Source organism: Mustela erminea, chromosome 1, assembly GCF_009829155.1.
Source record: "Mustela erminea isolate mMusErm1 chromosome 1, mMusErm1.Pri, whole genome shotgun sequence".
NCBI lineage: Eukaryota > Metazoa > Chordata > Mammalia > Carnivora > Mustelidae > Mustela > Mustela erminea.
In genome coordinates this window covers 167559888-167582372 of record NC_045614.1, presented here as the reverse complement: position 1 = coordinate 167582372, position 22485 = coordinate 167559888, and the positions used below count along the sequence as shown (strand labels likewise).

Genomic DNA, 22485 nt, shown 5'->3' with positions numbered 1-22485 from the left:
AATGGGAGATAAGTTTCCAAACTGAAGTTGTAATTACATTGAATATGGATTTGAATTCTAGACGGAGTGGCAAGGAGCTAATTTTGAGAACACATCTAAGACTTTTGACCATGTGAATGAAAAGAGCCAACTTGTGTTTTAGAAAGGCAAGTCTGATTGTTGTATTTAAGAAATATTTTCAGAGAGAGAGAATGGAAGGAGGGAGAACATTCAGGAAGCTATGGTAAGGGTAGGAGCACGAGGCAAACTTGCCCTGATTGCAAGCAGTGTGAGTGGAGCTGGTGAGATAGAGAAGCAGCAGGATCCATGTCAGCTCTGATAGTTTTGACTTCTCTGTAAAGTACTATTTTGCGTGAACTGTCAAGCTAAGCACCTGAAAATGTTGCCATGTTCTCTTTAGAAAGCATGTTGGAATAGTTGATGGATGTCCATTTTTCCATGCTTATGTACTAAGAGACTCTGGGCAAGGTGCCTAAATTTGTTCTTTCTTAGTAAACATAAATTACTTGTCTTCATCACTTTGGTCTCAGAGAGATTTTAAGGATTAATTAGTTGAGATAAAGTTCTTTGGAAAGAAGAACTACAGAACCATATGGTTGTCCTGAAACAAATAAATCTTATAGATGTCTCTAAGTCTGTGCTTTGGAAGTAAATTTTGAAAAGGCAGAGATTGTGTCAAGTGAAAGATAAGCAGAGATCAAGCCCCCTCCCCCAACCCACTTTTGCATAGGAACTGAAAATTTATGTCCAATGACAATAGTTTGCAGATAAACCCTTAAGAAAACAACCTGCTGATTAGCCTCAGAGCCACATTAATGCCAGCCATGGAAACATTTATTGGTTCTCTTCTGGAAACAATATAACTGAGTATATTGAATCAAAGTGGCCATATATAAATCAGTTTTGTTTGAATGTATATTCTTTTAGTTATTACTGATAGAATTACATGTTGTATTTTTCCTACCATGATATTTGTTTTAGCCCCCCCTTATCTTTCTAAATCATCTCTACAAATACATGTCCAAAGATGTATCTTCATTATATTTTTATCAGTAGCTCTTCTTTGATGCAACCATAAATGAACACCAGTAGACATTACAGAGAACATTTATCCTATGGTTTTTACTGTAATTCTATAGGTTATATGGTCAATAATATTAAGATATTTCAGGGCCTAAATTCAGGGTATGTTTTGTTTTATTATTTTATTTAATATTTTCCTATTTGTATTCTTCACTGTATCTCTTTAAGACAAGCACACTCGCTTCCACTATCTACCTGCCAACAGACAAGGTAGATGTGCTAGGTAATGCTCTTTGAGGTAGTCTCCCAGCTCTCCTGCTTGTTTCCAAATTTGGCCCATTTCTGTTAGCTTCTACGTGGCTCCTGATTCTTTGCTCCATCTGTCATTCCCAACTTGACCTTGCTCTGTCTTTTTCAAGGACGTAGTGTGGACTCTTCTTACCAGTGATTTCCATTGGAGAATAAATTCATTAAGATGTCGCTGTAGGACCTTAGACCACTAAGGGGAGACTTCGGCCATCCCTTGAACTTTTTTCCAAATACAGCATTTAATCTCTCTTTGATACTTCTTTTACCTCCTGTCCAGCTGTGTAGTTAACTAAACTTTTCAGTTCTTAATTTTTCCACTTAAAAAACTGAGGGAATAACTACTTCAGAAGGCGGTGGGTTGTAAGACAATTACATAACACACGTAAAGAACCTAGCACAGTGTCTGCCACAACAGGATTCTACAATTGGTTAAGCGTCATCATTAGTATTAATAATAGTAACAGTGTTATTATTCTGAAATTGCCTCTTTTTCTCCTCTTTCTGTGTCCCCAACCTTGATAAGTGGTACCATATCCAACCAATTTTTAGACCAGTATTTGTAATTATCCTTGACACATCTCCATCAGTCATGTCCCACAGTCAAACCACAAATTCTGTGATTCTATTTCCTAGATATCTGTTGCATCTCAACACATTTTCTCCATTTTTGTACATACCCATACTCTTAATTTAAGCCACTGTTATTTCTTCCTTGAGCTACTACAAATAGATTCCTAACTCATTGTCTGCATTTCTCTTGTAGACCTACAATTTATTCTTAGTTGGATAGATCTTGAGAATTCAAGTCTGATCATATTAACTTTGCTTAAAATATTTCAGTAACATCTCAGAACCTCTTACAGAATATCAAACATCCTTGATATGAGTGATAAGAAAGACCAGCACCATGTGTTCTTTAGGGCCATTCATCTCCTCTGTACCCAAGTTTCAGCTTTACTGAAATTGCTGTATTTCCCCAAAACTCTGTCTACCCCTCTCCTACCCAAGGCCTTGACTTACACTAGCTCCTCTGTCTCTAAAGGTCCTGTTTGACCTGATTAACTTGTATCCTTAAGGTCTAGTGACTTTTCTAAGAAATTCTTACCTTCCCCCTTTTCCGCTCTACCCCTGCCAACCTATTATTAACTCTAGAATTTTTCTACTATCTTCACTGTGTTGTATTTACTTATTCCAGGTCTGGTGTTCCCCAGCTGATTCTTAAGTTCCTTGAGAACAGTGACAGTTCCATTTCACCACCTTTAGCCAAATATATAACAAGACGAGTAATGGATATTTAACTTAAAAAAATATTGGATGAAATTAATGAAGTATAGTGAGACGATAATAGATTTATTTTAATCATTCAGATCTGAGCTCAAATCCCAGCTTGATGACTTGCAAACTCTGTTACCTTGAACAAGATGTTGAAAGTTTTGTTTTGTTTTTTTTAAATCAGGAAATTGGGAGATAATTATACTCTCATGATGGTTATGAAAGTTAAATAAGGTAACATATGTAAAGCATTTAACATTGTGTATTTTCTATAAATGCTACTTCTTCTTTTTCCCATTTATACTTAGAGTTGCTCTTTTGAAGTAGTAGTAGTGACTTTGAAGTGTGAAACATTCATGCCCTGTTATTGTATATTCTCCTAGGACATACAGAACACAGTTTCCTCCCTCTTTTTGTCAGTATTCTTTGAGTGAGTGATGATGAACCATTTTAGTGTCTCTAGGAATGGAGGAATTATTACCCACCTTTTATTTTCCAGGAATGAGTATTATTTTCTTTGCTATAACTCAAGGAGAAGAGGTGCTCTAGTGGTTAAAAAGTACAAAAAAAAAATTGTTCTTTCCCTGATTAATTTAAGAGGTCTGATTATATTGTACTTTGGTGCTGACTCACCCTGAGTGAAGAGTTGTGTTTCATTCTCATTTCCTTCTATGGTGTGTGGCTTTGTTTTCTTTCTCATAGAAATCTTTACATTCATTGTGTATCACCTTTAATGCAAATCAGGTGTGTTTTGAAAACCTCTCTCTTTTTTTTTTTTTTTTTTTTAAAGGTAGAACAGAATAAAGGGGTTGAAGAGGTAACTCTTTTGGTTTTAAGAATATTAAAATATAAACTTCAGCTATCCATTTAAAAATTAAGTTTTTATTTCTCACATTGGGGTGCTGTATACACTGGCTAGCTTTAGAGTGAGAATTAAATGCTCAAAAAGCTTTGAAGTTAATTCTCCATGAAGAAACAGCTGAGAGATTGAGTGTGACACCATTTCTTCTTGAATCTTCAGTCAAGCAGATGTGCTTCCTTCAATCAGTCTGCACTACCATGAGATTAAAAAAATTAATGACAGTTCAGGTTCATTTCATAGAGCAAACTTTTTTAAAAGCATGGATTGGAATTGTTTTTGTTTTTTTTTCTTCCTATCTGGTGTGTGTGTGTGTGTGTGTGTGTGTGTGTGTGTGTGTGTGTGTGGTTTTGTTGTTGTTGTTGTTCATTTGGTTGGTTTGGCTTGGTTTTGCTACTAAGTTAATTTGATGTTATTAAGGGTCATCTGCCTCAGAATTTGTAGGGTTTTAGCATTAGAAAGCTGTGACCAAAATACAAATGACGGATTCAGTGTTATAAAACCATATTTAGGACAAAAACTAGTGTTTGATATTTTATATATTCAGTTGTATCTTTGGCTTCTTTATTTTCTCCTTTTTTTTTTTTTTTAGATTTATTTATTTGAGAGAGAGTGAGAGAAACAGCAGAGGGAGAGGAGAGAATCTCAAGCAGACTCCCTGCTGAGCAGGAGCCTGCCATGGAGTCAGTCTCGCAACCCTGAGAACATGACCTGAGCTGAAATCAAGAGTCAGATGCTTAACCCACTGAGCCCCCCAGGCACTCTTGTATCTTTGATTTCTTCAGTTTCCTAAGTATTCACTCTACAAAAAAAATTTTTTAAAAAATGTTAATTTTTGGAAATGGAGTTTTTCCCAAGTTCTGTTATTTTATACCAAATCCCAAAACATTTCCTTACATTTCTTTCTCCTTCTTTTTTTTTTAAGATTTTATTTATTTATTTGACAGACAGAGATCACAAGTAGGCAGAGAGGCAGGCCGAGTGGGGAGAGGAGCAGGCTCCTCACTGAGCAGAGAGCCCGATGTGGGGCTCGATCCCAGGACCCTGAGATCATGACCTGAGCCGAAGGCAGAGGCTTTAACCCACTGAGCCACCCAGACGCCCCTTTCCTTACATTTCTTATATGTTATCATCCACCTACTCTTTCATTTCTACCTTTTTTTTTTTTGCTTTCTTACAAATAAACTTTTCTTATCAGTTTCTACTTCTGTGTTTCTTTGAACAGTTGATACATTCTTTCTTTTGAGATTATTTCCCCTTTCCCCCAAATTCCAGTACATCTACACACCTGTGATTTTTGTAATTCTTTAAAAGAGTATGCTGTAAGATAAAATATTACCATATAATACCTATATATACACAAAAATAGTAATTTTCCCCCATTTCTCTCAAAAATGTGAAATAAAATTTTTGAATTATTACTTATTTGAATTATTAATATTTGAATTATTACTTTCTTCCTTGAAGGTTACAATGAGGCCAAAGAAACTGAATTTAGGCAATAATTCTGGAAAGTGTTTAAATTCAATAGGGAACTTGATTTCTGAGTCACATTCAGATTGGCACTGCTTCTTTTCAATCCTTATTTCAGAAAATTGTGACAAGTAGTCAAGTTTGGGCTATATAAGGTATATCTAATAAAAATGAAAACAACAACAACAACAAAAACAGGTCAGGGAACACTAAAGTTTCTGGAGCACTAATGGGAAAATGAGGTAATAAGTCAAAAGAGAGCTGTATTACATTTGCCTTGAGAATTGGTCAAAGTGGTGCAACAAATTACATTACAAGGAGCACAATAACTCTGTGATGTTTCAAGGGCCATTTTGACAGGGAGAGTCCAGAGGTAAAGAGGGAAAATGAATATAAAGTGTTGAATTTTGTTAGGCCTTAAAGTTGATGGTCATAAAATTTCCTGTAATGAATTTTTTTTTAATGTAGCATGCTAGAAATTATAAGTGGTCCCAAAAGAGTCTTACTTTTCCAGTTGAAGTAGTTGCTACCGATCTGAGACTTAAAAGTATGTTGTAGTCAAAATAAACAGGTGGTTATGAAAAATTAAATTTCCCTGGAGAAGTGAGCAAATAATAATGACATGCAAATAAGTATAATAACACATGGTTCACATTGTGAAGAAGGTCACATAGTGAAGGTAAATTCAACTTTATTCCCCCAGTTGAATGTTTGTTGTGTGCCTACTGTGTGCCAACCATGGCTATTGGCACTGTTCTAACCATCTGGTTATGTACAAGGGAGATGGATGGGGCAGAGAAAGAGATAAAGCCTTTTTATATGTGTACACATAATACAAAAGCTTTTTTCTTGAATTTTTAAAGAATCACAAATATGAATTCGTATTTTAAAGTCAGAAAGATGAGCAAATATTAAATACTTTTTATAATTCCCTAAAAAGTAAGTGCTCCAGTTTTAGCATAGACAGTTGATTTAGCTAGCTTCTTGGAAAGAGCCACTGTTGGATGTTCTCCTTCCTGTCTTCCATTTTTTTCTTTTCATTCTTCCTTTCATTTCTTCCATTTCTTGTGATTATTTTTTCACCGCTTATGAAGGTGAATTTAAGTTGCTTGCATACATATACATTAACACTTACCTTTTACCTATAGGGTAAAAGATCAGAAATGATTTGAAAGAAAAGTAGGTATTATTATGCCAGGTGTATGTCTGTTTGGTCTGCCATGATAAAAATCCCATAGATTGGTGGCATAAGCAACAGAAATTTATTTTCTCACAGTCGGAAGGCTAGGAAGTGCATGATGAAGATGCCAGCCAGTTTGGTTCCTGGTGAGGGGTCTCTTCCTGGCTTGTATATAGCTGCTTTCTAGCTGTCCTCTAATTCAGGGACAGAGAGAGAAAGAGGCAGAGAGAGAGAGCTCTGTGGTTATTATATCACTTTTTATAAGGACAGTAATCCTGTGGGATCAGGGCCTCAATTTTATGAATTCATTTAACCTTAATTACCTCCTTATAGGTCCTATCTCCAAATTCAGTCCCACTGGGATTTAGGACACCAACATGGATCTGGGGGTACAATTCGGTCCACAGCACCAGGGATACCCAGGAGGTAGTAATTGTCTTTGTTCACTCAGTGTGTCATTAGGTAACATGCTGTCCTTGAAAGAACCTTAATGTGTTGAAATGTTCTGCCATATGCCAGTTAAGTAACTTTGGGCAAACTGCTTAACCTCCCTGCACCTCAGTTTTCTCATTGTAAAGTAGGATTGACAAAGCCTACTTTTTTGTGTTACTTTAGTAATCAAATAAAATTAGATCTGTGTTGTACTTTCTGCAGTGCCCAACCTGTAGAAGGCATCTGTGAACTTCATACGACTTACTCTTCTTGAATCTAGTGGAAAGAAAGAAAACGATTATGTAGATTCTATTTTTTAAAATAAATGGAAAAAAGATTCACGTAAAGAGAGCATATTTAGCTCAAATGTTAAGGAGGATGTAGTTCCTTTTTTTATTTGGAATACTTTGAAAACATCATGAATGCATGATTTTAGCCATATATGCATATGTATATATGCACACACATTGTATACATGTACATAATATATTTTTCAAGTGAACATTTCTTATATTGGTTCTCAGTAAACACTTAGGACAGATCATCTACATGTAACTCAATTTAAGTCGTGCTTATGGACTTCTAAATGATGTGATGCATACGTGTTTCTGATGACCAATGGAATGTAAGTACAGGACTTCTTTGTATCGATTCCATACGTAGGCTGCAGTGTCTGCTAATTCTTTGAAAAATCTCTGGTATCTAATCCCTTGCATTTTTGTGAGGAGAGTTTTTATTGCTTTTCTTCGTTTTTCAAAAGGGACTTTACCCCTGAAAGGAGGAAAGGCAATATAATAGAGCTTAGAGCTCTGAGAGGAAGGGACAGCTCACACATCTCTGTGGCCTCTTCTCTCAAACACCAGATACGAATTGTACTTCAGGAAGAACTAGCTAAGTAAGAGCTGAGTTGGGGCTGTGCTCTCTGAAGTCCCTGAGGTTTTGTCATTCCACAAAGAGCATACAACCTAGAAAAGAGTTACCAGAAACTCAGGACCCAAATGTGGAAAATGAGAAGTCTGCTCTTTCTTTTTGCTCCAGAAGGGGCAGATTTCTCTTGTTCAGCTTGCCGTATGTAGAATACTTGTGGCTTCTGATGCGACACTTACACTCTTCTTCAAAAAAAGTTAAAAAAATAAAATGCTCCAGAAATGTTCAGTCCCTAGATGTGTCATGTCATTTATTATAATTCTCAGTTCTAATTGCAAAATATTGAGAAGACCATTTTAACAGAAATTCAAGGATGAATTCTACATGCTGGTATCCACTATAAAAGAACCGCTTGGCTCTAAGAATGTTTGCCTTAAAGAAATAGTGTGTCTAAACATCAGTCAAAATGAATTAGCTACAAACGAAACTCCCGGGAGCTGAATGATTTGATTTGCTGGATGAGAATATTTGGAATTATATACTTGAAGTTTGGAAATTACGTGTCTCATTAAATAGTATTTTTTGTTGTAACAGTCTTTCTTAGTACACAGAGCACCTATTTCTTAATGCCTCTCCTGGGGCATTGAGTTTGCCAGTCATTTAGGGAGGGTCTAGCAGAAGCAGGTACGGGGTTTTTCCCTTGATGCACTCACAGTACTACTGAAGTGACACACGTATTCACAACTAACTACAATGCGTTGGGAAAGAGGATTATAATGGGGATATTGCTATGGGAACATAGATGAGGGAGCAATATATTTTGGTGGAGGTGTGGAAGGTGTCTGGGCTGGAGAGGAGGGTAAAAGGAGGGAGATTTACCATCCCTGTGGGAGTATGGAGTCAGGGGTTTTAGGCACAATTTGGCTGTTTTTTAAGCTAGGAAATCAGTGATGGATTCGTAGTAACTTTAATCTGGAGCCTCTTTGTCCCCCCCCCCCCCCCCCAGGTTGGTAACCTGTGAGCAAATGACTAAGTAGACATTTGTTTATATTCCTCAGACTCTACTTAAAACATATTTTTAGATGTTAGGTGTTTTACTTATGTTATCTTCCTTAATAGCGATAACACTCTGAAGTAAGACTTGTTAGCTTTACTTTAGAGAGAGTGAAAAATAGCTTTGGAGAGAATAAGCAGAATGGTTCTGGTTACACAGTTAGTAGTCACCACTAACATTCTAGCTGATTGAATTAAATGTAAGAGAGGAACCTATAAAAATGAGGAGACAGATTATGGAATTGATAGAAAAAATAGTATCTGTGCTGTTTCTTTTGAGGTCCATAAAAAATAAACTTAGTCTTTGTGTTGAACACAACATTGAAAATACCAGATCTTAATGACCACATAACCTATTTATAATAAACCTTTATCATGAAATGCCAGTAAAATTGATAACTTGAAGAGTTATTTTTCTATTTTTAAATAGTGTCAGCCTCCTTTAGCCTAATGAAGGACTAAAAATGGGATGGTGTCTGCTAGAAATGTGCCACTCTGAAAAGTGGATTAGGACTAGTCACCCATAGAAATCTGGTTTTTCACAACCTTGCCCAATCTGTGGCATTTAAAATGGAGCTCCAAATAAGTGCTCTAGTCGAAAAAAATTCCTCGGAGATTTTTGTTTATTTTTGAGTGAAAAGCTTGATGAGTATAGATTGTTTTATTCCACTTCTAGGACCTCAGTTTGAGCAATTTTGACCTTTACAGGGTGACAGTACTTTAAAACAACTAGTAATTTCAACATTATTTTTAGTGGAATGGTGTTGCAGTTGAGTCAGAATGTGTTGACTTTCCTATTTTTACTTGGATCAGTGTACTTTATGGAGACTGATTAATGAATTAATGCTTCTCAATTTTTGATTTTCCTTTGAGGTATTTTATAGCCTTAGGCAAAATATGCACTCTTCCAAACCACAAATGATAAATGGAAAAAATAGTGTCTGTCTTCCCTTTATGGGGGCTATAGCAATTATTTAATGTGTGCAAAATGCTGGATGTTATCATTATGGTAAGTATTGGATTTCTTTGCTGTATTATGGAGCAGAATATCAAACAGTAATAAGATAAAACAGCTTTTCAAACGACTGGTGTTCTAGTCACTGAGAATTAAGAAATTATGCCAGACCCGCTTGTGTTTTCTCTAGTCACTTCCCAAAGAGTCAGTGGAATACAAAGTGTTTGAGTTGGGGAAAGTAGTAATAGAGAAAGAGCAGGAGTAGTCATTAGTCTAGGGAATGTCTAGCTCAATAATTGAATACACTTTCCAAGAATTATTAGACTCATAACTAACAGTTGTACCAGTTCTGTTAAATATGGTAGCTATCCCACTTTGCAATATTGTATATAGTAGGTCATATAGTTTTACTATACTCTTCTAATATAAGTTTCTACTGTTGGTAATGAAAGCAACAGCTGGCAGCTAGTGCATTTTTGAAAAAGGTGTATGAAATAGAAAGGTTGTACAAGATCTTTATTTCTGTATTATAGATGGCGAATCAAAAGGTCTTTTGAATAATAACTTTATCGTGATAATTTACAACATTGTACTATACTATCCTTTGTTCTTTACTATAGTATAGTTGGCTCTTTGCCAAATCCCACTCCCATACACAAATACCCAATTTGAATAAAAATATGTAATTTTTTTAAGGCCTGTGAAAAACAAGTGACTGTTAACGTTCTCTATGGAGTCTCAGTTGTGTACATATTCCTTCATTGGAGTACAAATGGACAAAGATTTAATAAACACACTAGGCTGAATCAGGTATCCTAGGATTTCAGTACTGAATAATTTTTTTAATTGTAGGAAGTATTTAATCACATCTTGTTGGGTATTTTTTTTAAAAACAACTGTTCTTTCAGAAAAAAGACAACAGCATTTGATTAGGTATTCCTAAATTCTGTACATTGTGCTTCTGTCTAATTCTCTGTCAGGACTATATTTATTTCTCTAATAACCAAGATTTGTATTAGCCCAATATTCATCAAAATATTTTAGTTGGTAGCCCCGTATTGTCACACATTTAAGTAAAACATTGTATATAAACATATCATTTTATTTTTACTAGTTTGGTGCTGTTCTCATTCAATAATATAAAGGAGAAAAAAAGTCCTTAACTCTCTGAAGTCTGAAGCAGTCACCACTTCAGTAAACCTTGAGCTCATAGTGAAGAGTTTATGCACTTTTCAGAAAGGGAAAGTAGAGCCTGTAAGGGCCTAATTACATACTCAGTAACTGATTCGTGGTGACTGTTTTAAATTGACTCAAATGAACTATCCTTATTGACATAGTTGGGGGAAAATATAACTTGTAATTTTTTTCCCCAAGAAATGAATTTTTTTTAATTTTTTTTTTTATTTTTTAAAAAAATATTTTATTTATTTATTTGACAGACAGAGATCACAAGTAGGCAGAGAGGCAAGCAGAGAGAGAGGAGGAAGCAGGCTCCCCGCTGAGCAGAGAGCCTGATGTGGGGCTCGATCCCAGGACCCTGGGATCATGACCCGAGCCGAAGGCAGAGGCTTTAATCCACTGAGCCACCCAGGCGCCCCAGAAATGAATTTTTATTAAAATTTCAGATTGCTTATTTATTCATAACATTTCCGGTTACCAGGTACACTGTTTTAGATACATTTTTTTTTGAAGATTTTATTTATGTATTTGACAGAGAAAGACAACGAGAGACGGAACACAAGCAGGGAGAGTGGGAGAGGAAGGAGCAGGCTTCCCACAGAGCAGGGAGCCTGACACAGGGCTTGATTCCAGGACTCCCAGATCATGACCTGAGCCACCCAGGTGCCCCTAGATACATCATTTTTTTAGTAGTTCAGAGTGCGAGCTTGGAAGCCACATACTGTGTACTAGGAAATTGCTCTAGCTTTCCATGCCACAGTCCCCTCATGCATGAGAAGTGGTATCTTCTATACTTCATAGGGTTCTTGTAGCAATGTTAGAATGGGGCCTGAGCCACAGTATGCTCTCACTAAATTATATGTATATATTATTAACTCTTACTATGTCATTTAATCCTCACAGAAAGCCTGTTGAGTAGTTGTTCCCATTTTACAAGGAGTCAAGCTATCCTAAATTACGTATCTAGTTAAGTGTTGAATTCAGATTAACATCAAGAGTTTCTTAAATCCAAAATCTTGTTCTTTATATTACGCTGAACATGAGAAGGCATTTCAGAGCAAAAACGTTCCTCTATAGGAATAAGAATTTTTACGGTACGGTATGAAAGAATTAGCTGCTTGATTTTGGAGTTGTGGATAAATAATATTGAATAGTTTTAAGGGCAGTTTAGAGGATATCTTAAAATACTGGCATTATAATTTGGGATTTGTTAAGGCTGGTATTTGAAGGCATTGATAACATTTGGATATTCCTAATGGTGACAGGAAAAGGCAATTTTTTTTTTTTTTAAAGACAAGGTTAGCAAGTGAAGTGAGGATGACTTTATAGGAATCTTGATGTGAAGCGACAGCCAGACTAAAATGGCATCAGACAATGAAACCGTGCAGAATACCATGGACATTTCAAAGAAACAAAAGCTTTGTTGATAGACTGGCTATGATAGGTGAAGAAGAGGAAAGCATAATTTACTTTCTAACCCAGGAGACTGTTTCATTCACTTAGGATGAACAAATCAAAACTGCTAGGCCTTTGCCCTTGTGCTAAAAGCTGGACCTTGAACCCTGGTGTTTTCCATGTCTCTACTCTTCGTTTCACGGGACTGTCTCCAATCTGTGGGTGGCAGCATCAGCTCCTTCGAGTCTCATTTTAGAGCTAGGAAGAATGAGGCTCAAAGATACCTCAAGTTATCTTAACGATAAAATGAAGGAATCAGTGCTAAAATTCAGAACCTTTGCAGTCTTCTGTTCTTCATGATTGTTAAAATCTTCTACAATTCTTTTAGCATAAGTGATAGTCTCTCTGAAAAAATTGAGTTCTTACTTAAGTTTGGGTTGTCCTTTAGGCCCATGTTTGGTGACACACTGGTGATACATTGACCTGTGTGTGTGTGTGTGTGTGTGTGTGTGTGTGTAGCAGCTAGCTAGATTTGAGCAGAATAGGGAGACCAGTATTCCCTCCTCTTCCAGAGTGAGCCTTCTCAGTCTATCAGAGGCGAAGCTTCCATTAGAGGACTCTTGCACTTTTAGTGCTTCTGCTGAATACTTTTTTTTTTTAAGATTTTATTTATTTATTTGACAGATAGAGATCACAAGTAGGCAGAGAGGCAGGCAGAGAGAGAGGAGGAAACAGGCTCCCCGCTGAGCAGAGAGCCCGATATGGGGCTCCATCCCAGGACCCTGGGATCATGACCTGAACTGAAGGCAGAGGCTTTAACCCACTGAACCACCCAGGCGCCCCTGCTGAATACTTCTGATTCTGGAGAACTGGTTTTTGTTCTCCAGCAATGATGTAAAGAATAATTTATCATAAAAATTAAATAGATTACACTGTAAAAATCATATAATTACTCCTGCAGAACTACACATGAAAGCAAGCACAGAAAATTATTGTGTAAAGTTTTTAATTAGCTTCTGATTAGCTGTAAGCTTATGTTTTTTTAAATTTATTTATTTTATTTATTTTTTTTAAAAAGATTTTATGTATTTTTTTGACAGACACAGTGAGAGAGGGAACACAAGCACAGGGAGTGGGAGAGGGAGAAGCAGGCTTCCCACAGAGCAGGGAGCCCGCTGCGGGGCTCGATCCCAGGTCATGACCTGAGCCGAAGGCAGATGCTTAGGACCGAGCCACCCAGGAGCCCCTAAGCTTATGTTTTCAGTGTATCATGCAGTACCTTATAGTAAGTATGCAAAAATTAAGTAGCCACTAATATGTACATGATAAAAAGATTAACACTGTAGCGACTAGATGTTTTTGCTGGCATAGTTTTGATACTTTTACCCTAAATGCGCATGGGTTCTGTAGAGTTGGAGTTTCCAACACATGATAATTGGAATGGCAAAATATTCTTTCCCAACATGGGCAACAGTCTTACATAGTTTCTGTGCAGTTGGTGATTTGTTCATCTCTTAGACAATGAGGAGTCTCTCTTTCAAAATGAGATTGTTGGAAGACTTCTTTCTTTTCAAGTAGGAGATCTGTTTCTCCAGTTGAAGGGAACACTAGCCCTAGGATTATAGCAAAACTAAGCTCTATTTTACTATTTTTGTAGGAGCTGTCCTGTCTATGTTCCTCTTTTTAAGGTTATAAACTGGAAACTTAATTTGAATGAGAGGGTATTTTTTTCAGTCTATATTTAGTGACTTTTAATTGCTGAGTGACCCTGGGCAAGGCATTTAAGCTCTCTGGTTTAGTTTTCTAATTTTCAAAATTAGAAGGTTAAAGCAAATTATTTTTATAGTTAGTGTTAAATCGAAGGAATCATGTTTCTATACTCATTTTATTTTTGAAGGTCCTTGGCACCTACGTTCTTTAATATTACCTTAGCAATCAAAAATATAGACTTAAAGAAAAAACAACCTCAATACTGACATGAAAAAAAAAAACATTCATTTGCTTTCCAGCTATGCAGATTAGCTTGTTACCTGCTTAAGCAACCAAGATTCTTCTGAATTACACTTTGATCTCATTGGGCAAAATACCATAAAGTTCATAAGCCTGCCAGAATTCAGTTATAGTTAGATTCAATCTCTGGACATATATACTGGGACAATGATGATTATTTACATTTAATCTTTTAGGATTAACAAAAAATAGAGGAAAGACTGTAGCAGCTGACAAAAATGTATATCATTTCACGTTTTTGAAAAGGATTTTCCACAGGGTTGTTAACTGAATTTGATTATGGTAAAGGAGGTCGGGGCAATGTAGACTCATGACTCACTTCAAATACAAAACGTAAATTAGCATATGAATGTCCACCCCCCACATTATAAATATGGCTAGGATTAACAGCAAAAAAGAATCATTAGAAAGAATTTTTTTAAACTTATTTTTAATGTTTTTATTATTGATTAAATAAAACCACAGTGTAACAAAATATAGGCAGTTTTGCACTTTATATACAGTGATTGGGATATTTCTCTAACATCTCCTGGAGAGATGCGGAGACCTGGCTACCTCTTCGACAGCAGATGGAATTGTCCTGTCCTTGAGGGGATCCTTAAGGAGTGGAGAAGAAAGGGGGGCATAAGCAAATCATTTTCTTATTGTCACCACTGTCCATACTTTCCAAAGGACCTTCTCTAGTTCTTAGTAATTCCTTGCACAATGGGAAAATGGAGGGAAAGAAAATACAAGAGGGATAGGATGTGGGGAGAGAGAGAGAAATCAGGGTAATTGGGAGAGCAGAATGGCTGGCAAAGGGAATCTCTATCAGTCTTTTGCCAAAGTGTTCCCGTTGGCTGTTCTCCTTTACTGAGAAACCTCAGCTCTCCCTGGTCCTATTGCAGCTTTCTAGTAAAGAGGTAGAGAGGGAAGAAGGAAGAGCTGGGAGTCAGAGAAAGAGCGGGGTGAGGGGAGAAAGGCACCCTAATTTAGGTCACCTTAAAACTTCCATTGCTGCCACTTCTTGCCCTTTGTCTCCACAGCTTTAACATCTTAGGCTGAAGAGTGCCTTCAAGTGGTGAAGGAAATGAAGGGGAATCTGGAGACCTGAAAACTCTATAGTCTTCTTCAGTATCCACCATTCTTCATCTGTTTCCCTGCCTCGTCCAATGCCTTCTCTAGAACAGGGGCTCCTAACCCCTGAGATTCCTTATCCTTATTCCCGTGCTTCACAATGATCTTTTACTTCATAGAAATGTAGGCAAAGCTTGGAGTGTCTTTGAGGGTTTGAAGGGTAGGCCTATAGTTTATCAGATTCTTAAATGCATTCTGGACTTCATTTTGGCTCAGCATAACCTAACCCACAAGTGACTGTTAACTCTTTTTTGGCTTCTCCTTACCAACTCTTCATCAGCCCTTACCTTGCTTCTGTGGGCTCTTCTGGAAACTCCATATGCACTAAGTTGTTTCCACTGGAAAACGTCTGCAAATGATACACAAGTTTCCAGACAAAGCATTTCAAGATTAGAGACAACATAAGATATCATTTAAAATAAAATAGGAGGGAGGGAGGGAGGGGCGCCTGGGTGGCTCAGTGGGTTAAGCCTCTGCCTTCGGCTCAGGTCATGATCTCAGGGTCCTGGGATCGAGCCCCGTATCGGGCTCTCTGCTCAGCAGGGAGCCTGCTTCCCCCCTCTCTTTCTGCCTCTCCGCCTCCTTGTGATCTCTGTCTGTCAAATAAAGAAATAAAATCTTAAAGAAATAAAACAAAATAGGAGGGAGATCAAATGCTGTCTTGAAATAATAACGTATTTCTTCCTCCCTCCCCACTGCCCACAAGAATTTTAAAAAAGAAAGATATTTAAAAATCCTTCATTTGTAATCTTGAAGTATCTGAACTAAATATTTGAAGGCCTAGAAAGACCTGGAGTTGCTGTGTGCTTTTGCGATCACACTATTCATATCCTTTGTAAACTCCTCATGACTGAGTAAATATGAGACAAACCTCGAATTAGAAGCTTAGGTTTTTGACCAAAAGATTTTCCAGGGTTAAAAGGCCCTATTGACAGAATGTTCCCCTTAAGGTTTAATGAAAGTGGAAACAATAAAGTCTAAAAAGAAAGCCATTCATATCAAGAGTTTTCTTTCTAACTTGTACCTTAAATTCTCACCCTTACATCCTTGAACCACATTCTTTTCTTACCTGAAAAAAAATTTTTTTTTCCAAAAGTTCTTTCCAGAATATTGTGATACTCATGTTTTCAGACACTGGAAGAGATCAGGTGAGTACTCTGTACATATTTTTAAAGTACTGCATGTAATGCATGTATTATTGATGAGTACTAGGAATGTGCATACAGACACCATTATTTAATTTTCTCCTAATCTTGTTAATGAGGAAATTAGATATTAAGCAGTATGCAAGGACTAGAAAGTATAGTCCTGACTTCTGATAAACATTTTAACTAAGTATTTTCAAAGTTAATTTATGAAAGACAGCTGGTTGGTCTGTAGACCCATTATGCCAAGCAAAGGAAGGTTACTGTTACTAGCATCTGATACAGTTAACCAAGAAATTGTATTAAAAGTGAAAAATGTGGTCACCAGGGCATGCAAGAAAACAGAGCAGCTCAGCAGGGCACTGAGGTTGGTCTCCAGACTGGAACTGGCATAAATACGCCCTGAGGAAAGGAAGGAAGGAATCTTTAATCTTCATGGCTTAGTAACTTATATTTCTCTAATTATCATCAATAAAACTTTCACACTGGGTATAAAAGAAACACTCTTAATGAATTTATGTTGATATTCTTATTTACAGAAAAAAAAAAAATCCAACATAGTGTGGTTCCATGTTAACCTACCATTGGAATCTGTCATCTTTGCTTTCATATCATGCTCAATTTCAGCCAGTAAATGGTAAACCAACATTTTAAATTGTTCAACACTATAATTCTATCTGCAAAAAGTCTATTTTGCTTTTTCAAACTTAATATTAGGTTTTAATCATACTTTCTACCACCCTTCCTTTGGTTGCCACCTCAGTAGATGAGAAGAATAAAAGCATCTGCCTGAAGTAAATACACTGCAGTTCATTGCCAAACAGAGATTCCCAAGAAACCAAACAGAAAAGGGATAAAAATGAGAGGCTTATTTTATTAGATGTCTTCTACACCTGCTTCCTTCATCTTTTAGACCTCTTTACCAAAGCCCATTGGATATCCTTAATTTTCTTGAAGCCACAAGGCATATGAGCTAGTGGTTATTTTTGTCACTGCACTAAACACTTGTCTTATAATATTAAATTATTAAGGATAATGGCATAGAATGTTCTATATGTAGGGGAACTCTACAAAAGTTTCTTAGCTGAAAAAAGGTTACAGTTGCTAGGCAGATTGGTTATTTATTAAGCTAGCATTGTAAATAAAAAGAGTATTTAAACAGCTGGTATCTCCGTGATCCTACCATTAATCTTTTCCAAAAAAGTGTGACAAGAAGTGATATTTGACAGTAGTTTTAGAAAATGATAGTGAAAATCAATTGATTATGCAATTTGTATTTTATTTTCAGAATAGTATTAAAATAATATGCAATCTAGTAATTTAAATTCATTTTAGAATTAATATTATTCTAACCTACAAAATCTATTTTATCTTTCAGAATGAGATACTATATGTTATTAATGATCTAAATTAAATTAGCACTCTGTTAAAATTTACTTTTCTGTAATACTGTTTGTGGAATTACAGATTTACTGATTTTGTAAAAAACTTTGCCTGAAAGTCTGATAGAACCTAACTAGGTAACGAAAGATTAAAAAAAAGCAAATCAACAATATATAAACAAAAAAGTTGTGTAAAATCAACCAAAACTTTTGCTCTGTGCAATACAACAGTGAATGATAATTTACCAAAAAATGCATACTTTATTGATTTCTTAATAGGCACTGTATTTTTAAATGAAAGGTTAGTTTTAGAATATTTGGGGGTTTGTAGAAAAATTGTGAAAACGGTAGCGTTCCTATACGTGCCATACCCAGTTTCCCCTATTATTGACATCTTATATTAGTATGCTCTGTGGCACAATTAGTGAGCTGATAATTATTACATCATTACTAGCTAAAGTTCATACTTTATTTGGGCTGTCTGAATTTTTACCCATTTTTCTGGAACTTCAGGATGCCACATTACATTCAGTCATCGTGTCTCTTTAAACTCTTCTTGGCTGTGACATTATCCAGATTCCTCCCCCTCTTGTTTTAATGGTCTTGACAGTTTTGAGGAGTACTGGTCAAGTATTTAACCGAATATTCCTTTACTGAGATTCGTCTGATGTTTTTCTTATGATAATATTGGGATTGGAGTTAAGGGTTTTGGGGAGGAGAACCACACAGGCAAAATGCAGTTCTTATTATGTCAAAGGTTAATACTCTCAACATGATTTATTACTGCTGCTGTGAACCTTGATCACCTGGTTGAGTGGCATTTGTCAGATTTCTCCACTGTATAACTCTTTCCCCCTTTCTCTGTAGTGTAATCTTTGGAAGGAAGGCACTGTGTGCAGCCCATACTTTAGAAGTGGGTATTTATGCTTCACTTCCTTGAGGGTGGAATATTGACGTAAATCATTTGGAATTATTCTGCATGGGAGATTTATCTATTTTCCCTTTTTAATTTTTTTTGTTTGCTTAATTGTGGACTCATGGATATTTATTTTATGCTTTGGATTATAGTTTGTTACTGTTCTATTCAGTTGCTCGAACAGTTTCAAACGGTATCTTTTGAACTATTTATTTAGATTTGGAAGTTTCTAGCACAGTGCCAGAAACATAGTAAATGCTCAGTACATGATAATTTATTGTGAACCTAAATGTAGAAATATGCTCAAGGGCTATTTCCTAATTAAGAAATAGATATGTACTTTATTTGAGATGAACTTAATCCTTAATTACAGATCTCTGTTTATGCCCTTGGAAAGAAAAAGAAAATGAAAGGAGACATAGTATATAACTTACATATTACTGCGTAATGGCGCATTATAAATAACCAACAAAACTTAGAAGCAAACAACAATAAACATTCATTTAGCTCATGAGTCTGTGGGATTCAGCTGATCTGGGACGAGTTTGGCTGGTTTTGCCTAGGTTCACCGATATGTTTATGTGGCAGGTGTGGGAGGGACAGGAAAGTGGTTGGCGTGGATCAGCTGTCCCTAGTTATGCCTCACGGGGCATAATTGGGGACACAAAGCTCTGGTCCACTTTTTGCTTCTCGTGAAAGATAGCCTGGGTATGTTCTTATGGTGATGGATAAAGGTAAGAGTGAGCAGAAATATGTAAGTGCTTTTCTCAAGCCTCTGAAAGCCTCGAGCCGCTTTCATTCCAGTGGCCAAAGCAAGGTACCAGCTGTGCCCAAATTTAAGAAGTGGGGAGAAAGAGATTGTGCCTCCTTAGTAAGAAGAACTACAAAGTCACATGGTATGTGTGTATAAAGAAGGGATAAAGCATAGGTCTATTAAAGCAATCAATCTACCATACCTAACTATACAAGGGAAAATGTCTAAACTCTCTTGGGTGTGTGTCTATTGGTTCTGAAATACGTTTCCACCCTGTTTTTGTTATGAATTGTGACAGTAAGTAAAAGTACAGCATTATCATTAACTGTCATATTTCAAAAGCTGTTCTTTCCAAACCGACGACCAAATCATTTAAAAGTATAAGATGGTAATTTGCTTTTCAATTCCACACACATCTTGGATTATAGTGAAATCTTATTGAACAAGTGCTTTTTAATGGGGTGTATTTCCAATATGAATGAGAACTTCATGCAGTAAAACTTGAAGTATAGCAAGGAACACGTCTATAAAATGAAAGAATTAGCTAAGCCGATAAATCTCTTCCGTATACATTTATGCTAGAATTAGACATATGAATAATCTATTTGTAGTGAATATTTAGGAAAGGATAAATTCTTACTTATAAAGAGGTCTCCATGGAAATGATCTTTCAAATAGTTATTGACAATTGCAAAATATACAGCTTGCAAATTTGTTGTTTTAGTGTTTGTTTAAGATAAGCCTTTACGAATTCATGCATATCAAATCCTAATTTTTTCTGTAGAAAAAATGAAGTAAAACAAGCTGAAATAAATGTGCTTTTCTCAAAACCATCTGAAAATAATATATAACCTATAATTAAACATAAACTTTTATGTTTACATCTTATATGCTAAATACAGTCCTGAAAGAAGCAGTTTCTATCACACTTCCCTTAGGAAGCTGCTTATGTTTGAGGCAGCACTTTGTAGGAAAAAAAAAAAAAAAGATAAAACTTCAGATCTACAGACATCTGTGGGTTGCAATCCTGATTCTCTCTTTTGGTTTAGCAGGGATTTTTAACCTCTGTGAGTCTCAGTTTCCTTATCTGTGAAAAGGAAGTGTGGTGTCTATCCCATATGATTTTTAATGAGAATTTGTTGATATATAAAATGTCAAACCTAGCACAGTGCTTCACATATAAAAAGCACTTTACTAATCTTCTGATATCACTGACTTCCAAGATAACACACATTTACATTTACTTATTACCTGACATCCAAATAGCTACCTTTCAAGAAGTTTTTTGTCATATGCTGGGATCCTATTCTCACTTTTAGGTTATCTATCATATACGATCACTTTGTAAGCAAATGCAGGCTTAGGAAAATGTATCCTAGGAAGAAATTCATCCTCAGAGTCTAAGCAAAACCAAGGACTAGCACAAACAAGGATTTATATACACTCTTGTCCTAATCCCGTTCTCTGAAACTTAACAGGGGCATACATTAATTAGTTTGATAATCAATCTACCCCATTAATACCAGCATGGAAAAGGTTTTCATATATATGAATGTATACACACACACACACACACACACACACACACACACACACACACACACACGAAGCTGGAGAATTTTGTTCAGAACAATTTGAGCTTTGAGAAATATCTACATAGGTAAGAAAACAGGATTGCAAATATTCGACTTCAGTTTAAATATCACTTTTTCCTCTTTCCAGAGACAATGAAAAACTCTTGCTTATGGCTATAATAATCAGGCAGTTCTGTGATACACATTTTTAAGAACTGTTCTTAGTTTAATTCTTTTAATGTGGCCATATGCTTGTCACAGGATATCCTAGATGATGCCAGGTCCTCAACAGCAAAATCAGTAAGGGACAAACAGGCTTAGTAGATGTTCGATTTGCAGTTTTCAAATCAGAGCTTCCCATTGGTTCAGTGAAACATTCTGGTATCCCAGCCAGGTTTTTTCAGTCCAAGAGCCTGAGTATCATATTGCACAGAATCTGTGAACAAGAGTTGTCTCTAAGCCACCACATTCTTCCCTTACCTGTTTAGACAGTGCTAAGGAGAAGGCTTAGGTCTCCAGCAGAGCTTGACATTGCTTCCATCATGGTAAGAATACATGCACACTCCCAGACTAGCTGACACACTGAAAACTGGCCTGTAGACAGTGTATTTAAATTTTTTGATGGGCCTATGATGAGCAAATCTACCTGGTAGACTGTATCCCATTGTGAAAAAGTGCTCCAGAAAGCAGAGTGAGTGAGAACAATGGAAGTGTTTCTTTATACTCTTATTTCTCTCCCTCAACAGCATTTATTTCATTGTCCAGCCAGTGGGGATATATGGAAGGGTCTCAGTTATTGGATGGAGTGGTCTTAAAACATGACTCAGCTTCTTTTGATATTAAGAATTCCTTATGATTCATATCAACTTAAAAATCTATTCTCCCCATGAAATGACTTTCACTTTTAAATTCTTTGGTATTTATGGAATTAATAATGGATTGCCCTAACACAAAGCCTTTCATCCAGAAACTTGAAAGCACTTTTTATTTGTCACATACTATGGTTATTTCATATGACTATAAATATCTTTTATGATTGATACTGAAGTGAGAGAAAAGAAACACAAAGCGTAATTTTGGGAAAACTTTCAAATATATAAGATCTCATCTTAATTAACTGTATTAGTTTTTTATAGTTCATGACTGAAATGTGCTTCTACTTAAAAGTTAGCTTTGCTAAGATCCATTTCTTTTAAATCAGATTTTAATTTAAAATGGTTTGTCCTTATTTCAAAAAATATAATACGGAGAATATTTTGTCTCAGATTTTGAATTTCCATCACTAAAAATTTCACATCTTAATATATGTAAATGTATTCTACATTGACCTTTAATCCTCTTGGGCAATTACTAAAGTAATTCATAGTCCTGTTCTTCCTGGTATGTAGGAATAGATTAAATTTGTTAGGACACTTAAGTAGTATTAGATAAATTAAGTTCCATTGACCTAAAGATAGCTAATTTTCTAGAAATGAAGCAGTTTATTTCATAACTCTTGTATAAGTTTATGTTGGAATTTTGAGGGTAATAATGAAATCATTGTTTAATGGGCTCTTAGTTCATAGAGCACACTATGAAAATCCTATCATTC

At 36.0% G+C, this 22485-nt stretch overlaps 1 protein-coding gene across 3 annotated transcripts in view; it reads left to right on the top strand.

Moving 5' to 3' along the window:
* Window positions 1–22485, top strand: part of ALCAM (activated leukocyte cell adhesion molecule) — a 207452-nt gene that overhangs the window by 39312 nt on the left and 145655 nt on the right. Inside the window, exon 2 of one of the 3 annotated variants that reach the window (XM_032350150.1) lies at window positions 6450–6542. The exons of the other annotated variants lie outside the window; for them this stretch is intronic. Within the exon in view, the coding sequence (XP_032206041.1) occupies window positions 6494–6542 (49 nt within the window). The 5' untranslated portion in view covers window positions 6450–6493. The remainder of the gene's footprint in view (window positions 1–6449; window positions 6543–22485) is intronic. 3 annotated transcript variants of the gene reach the window in all.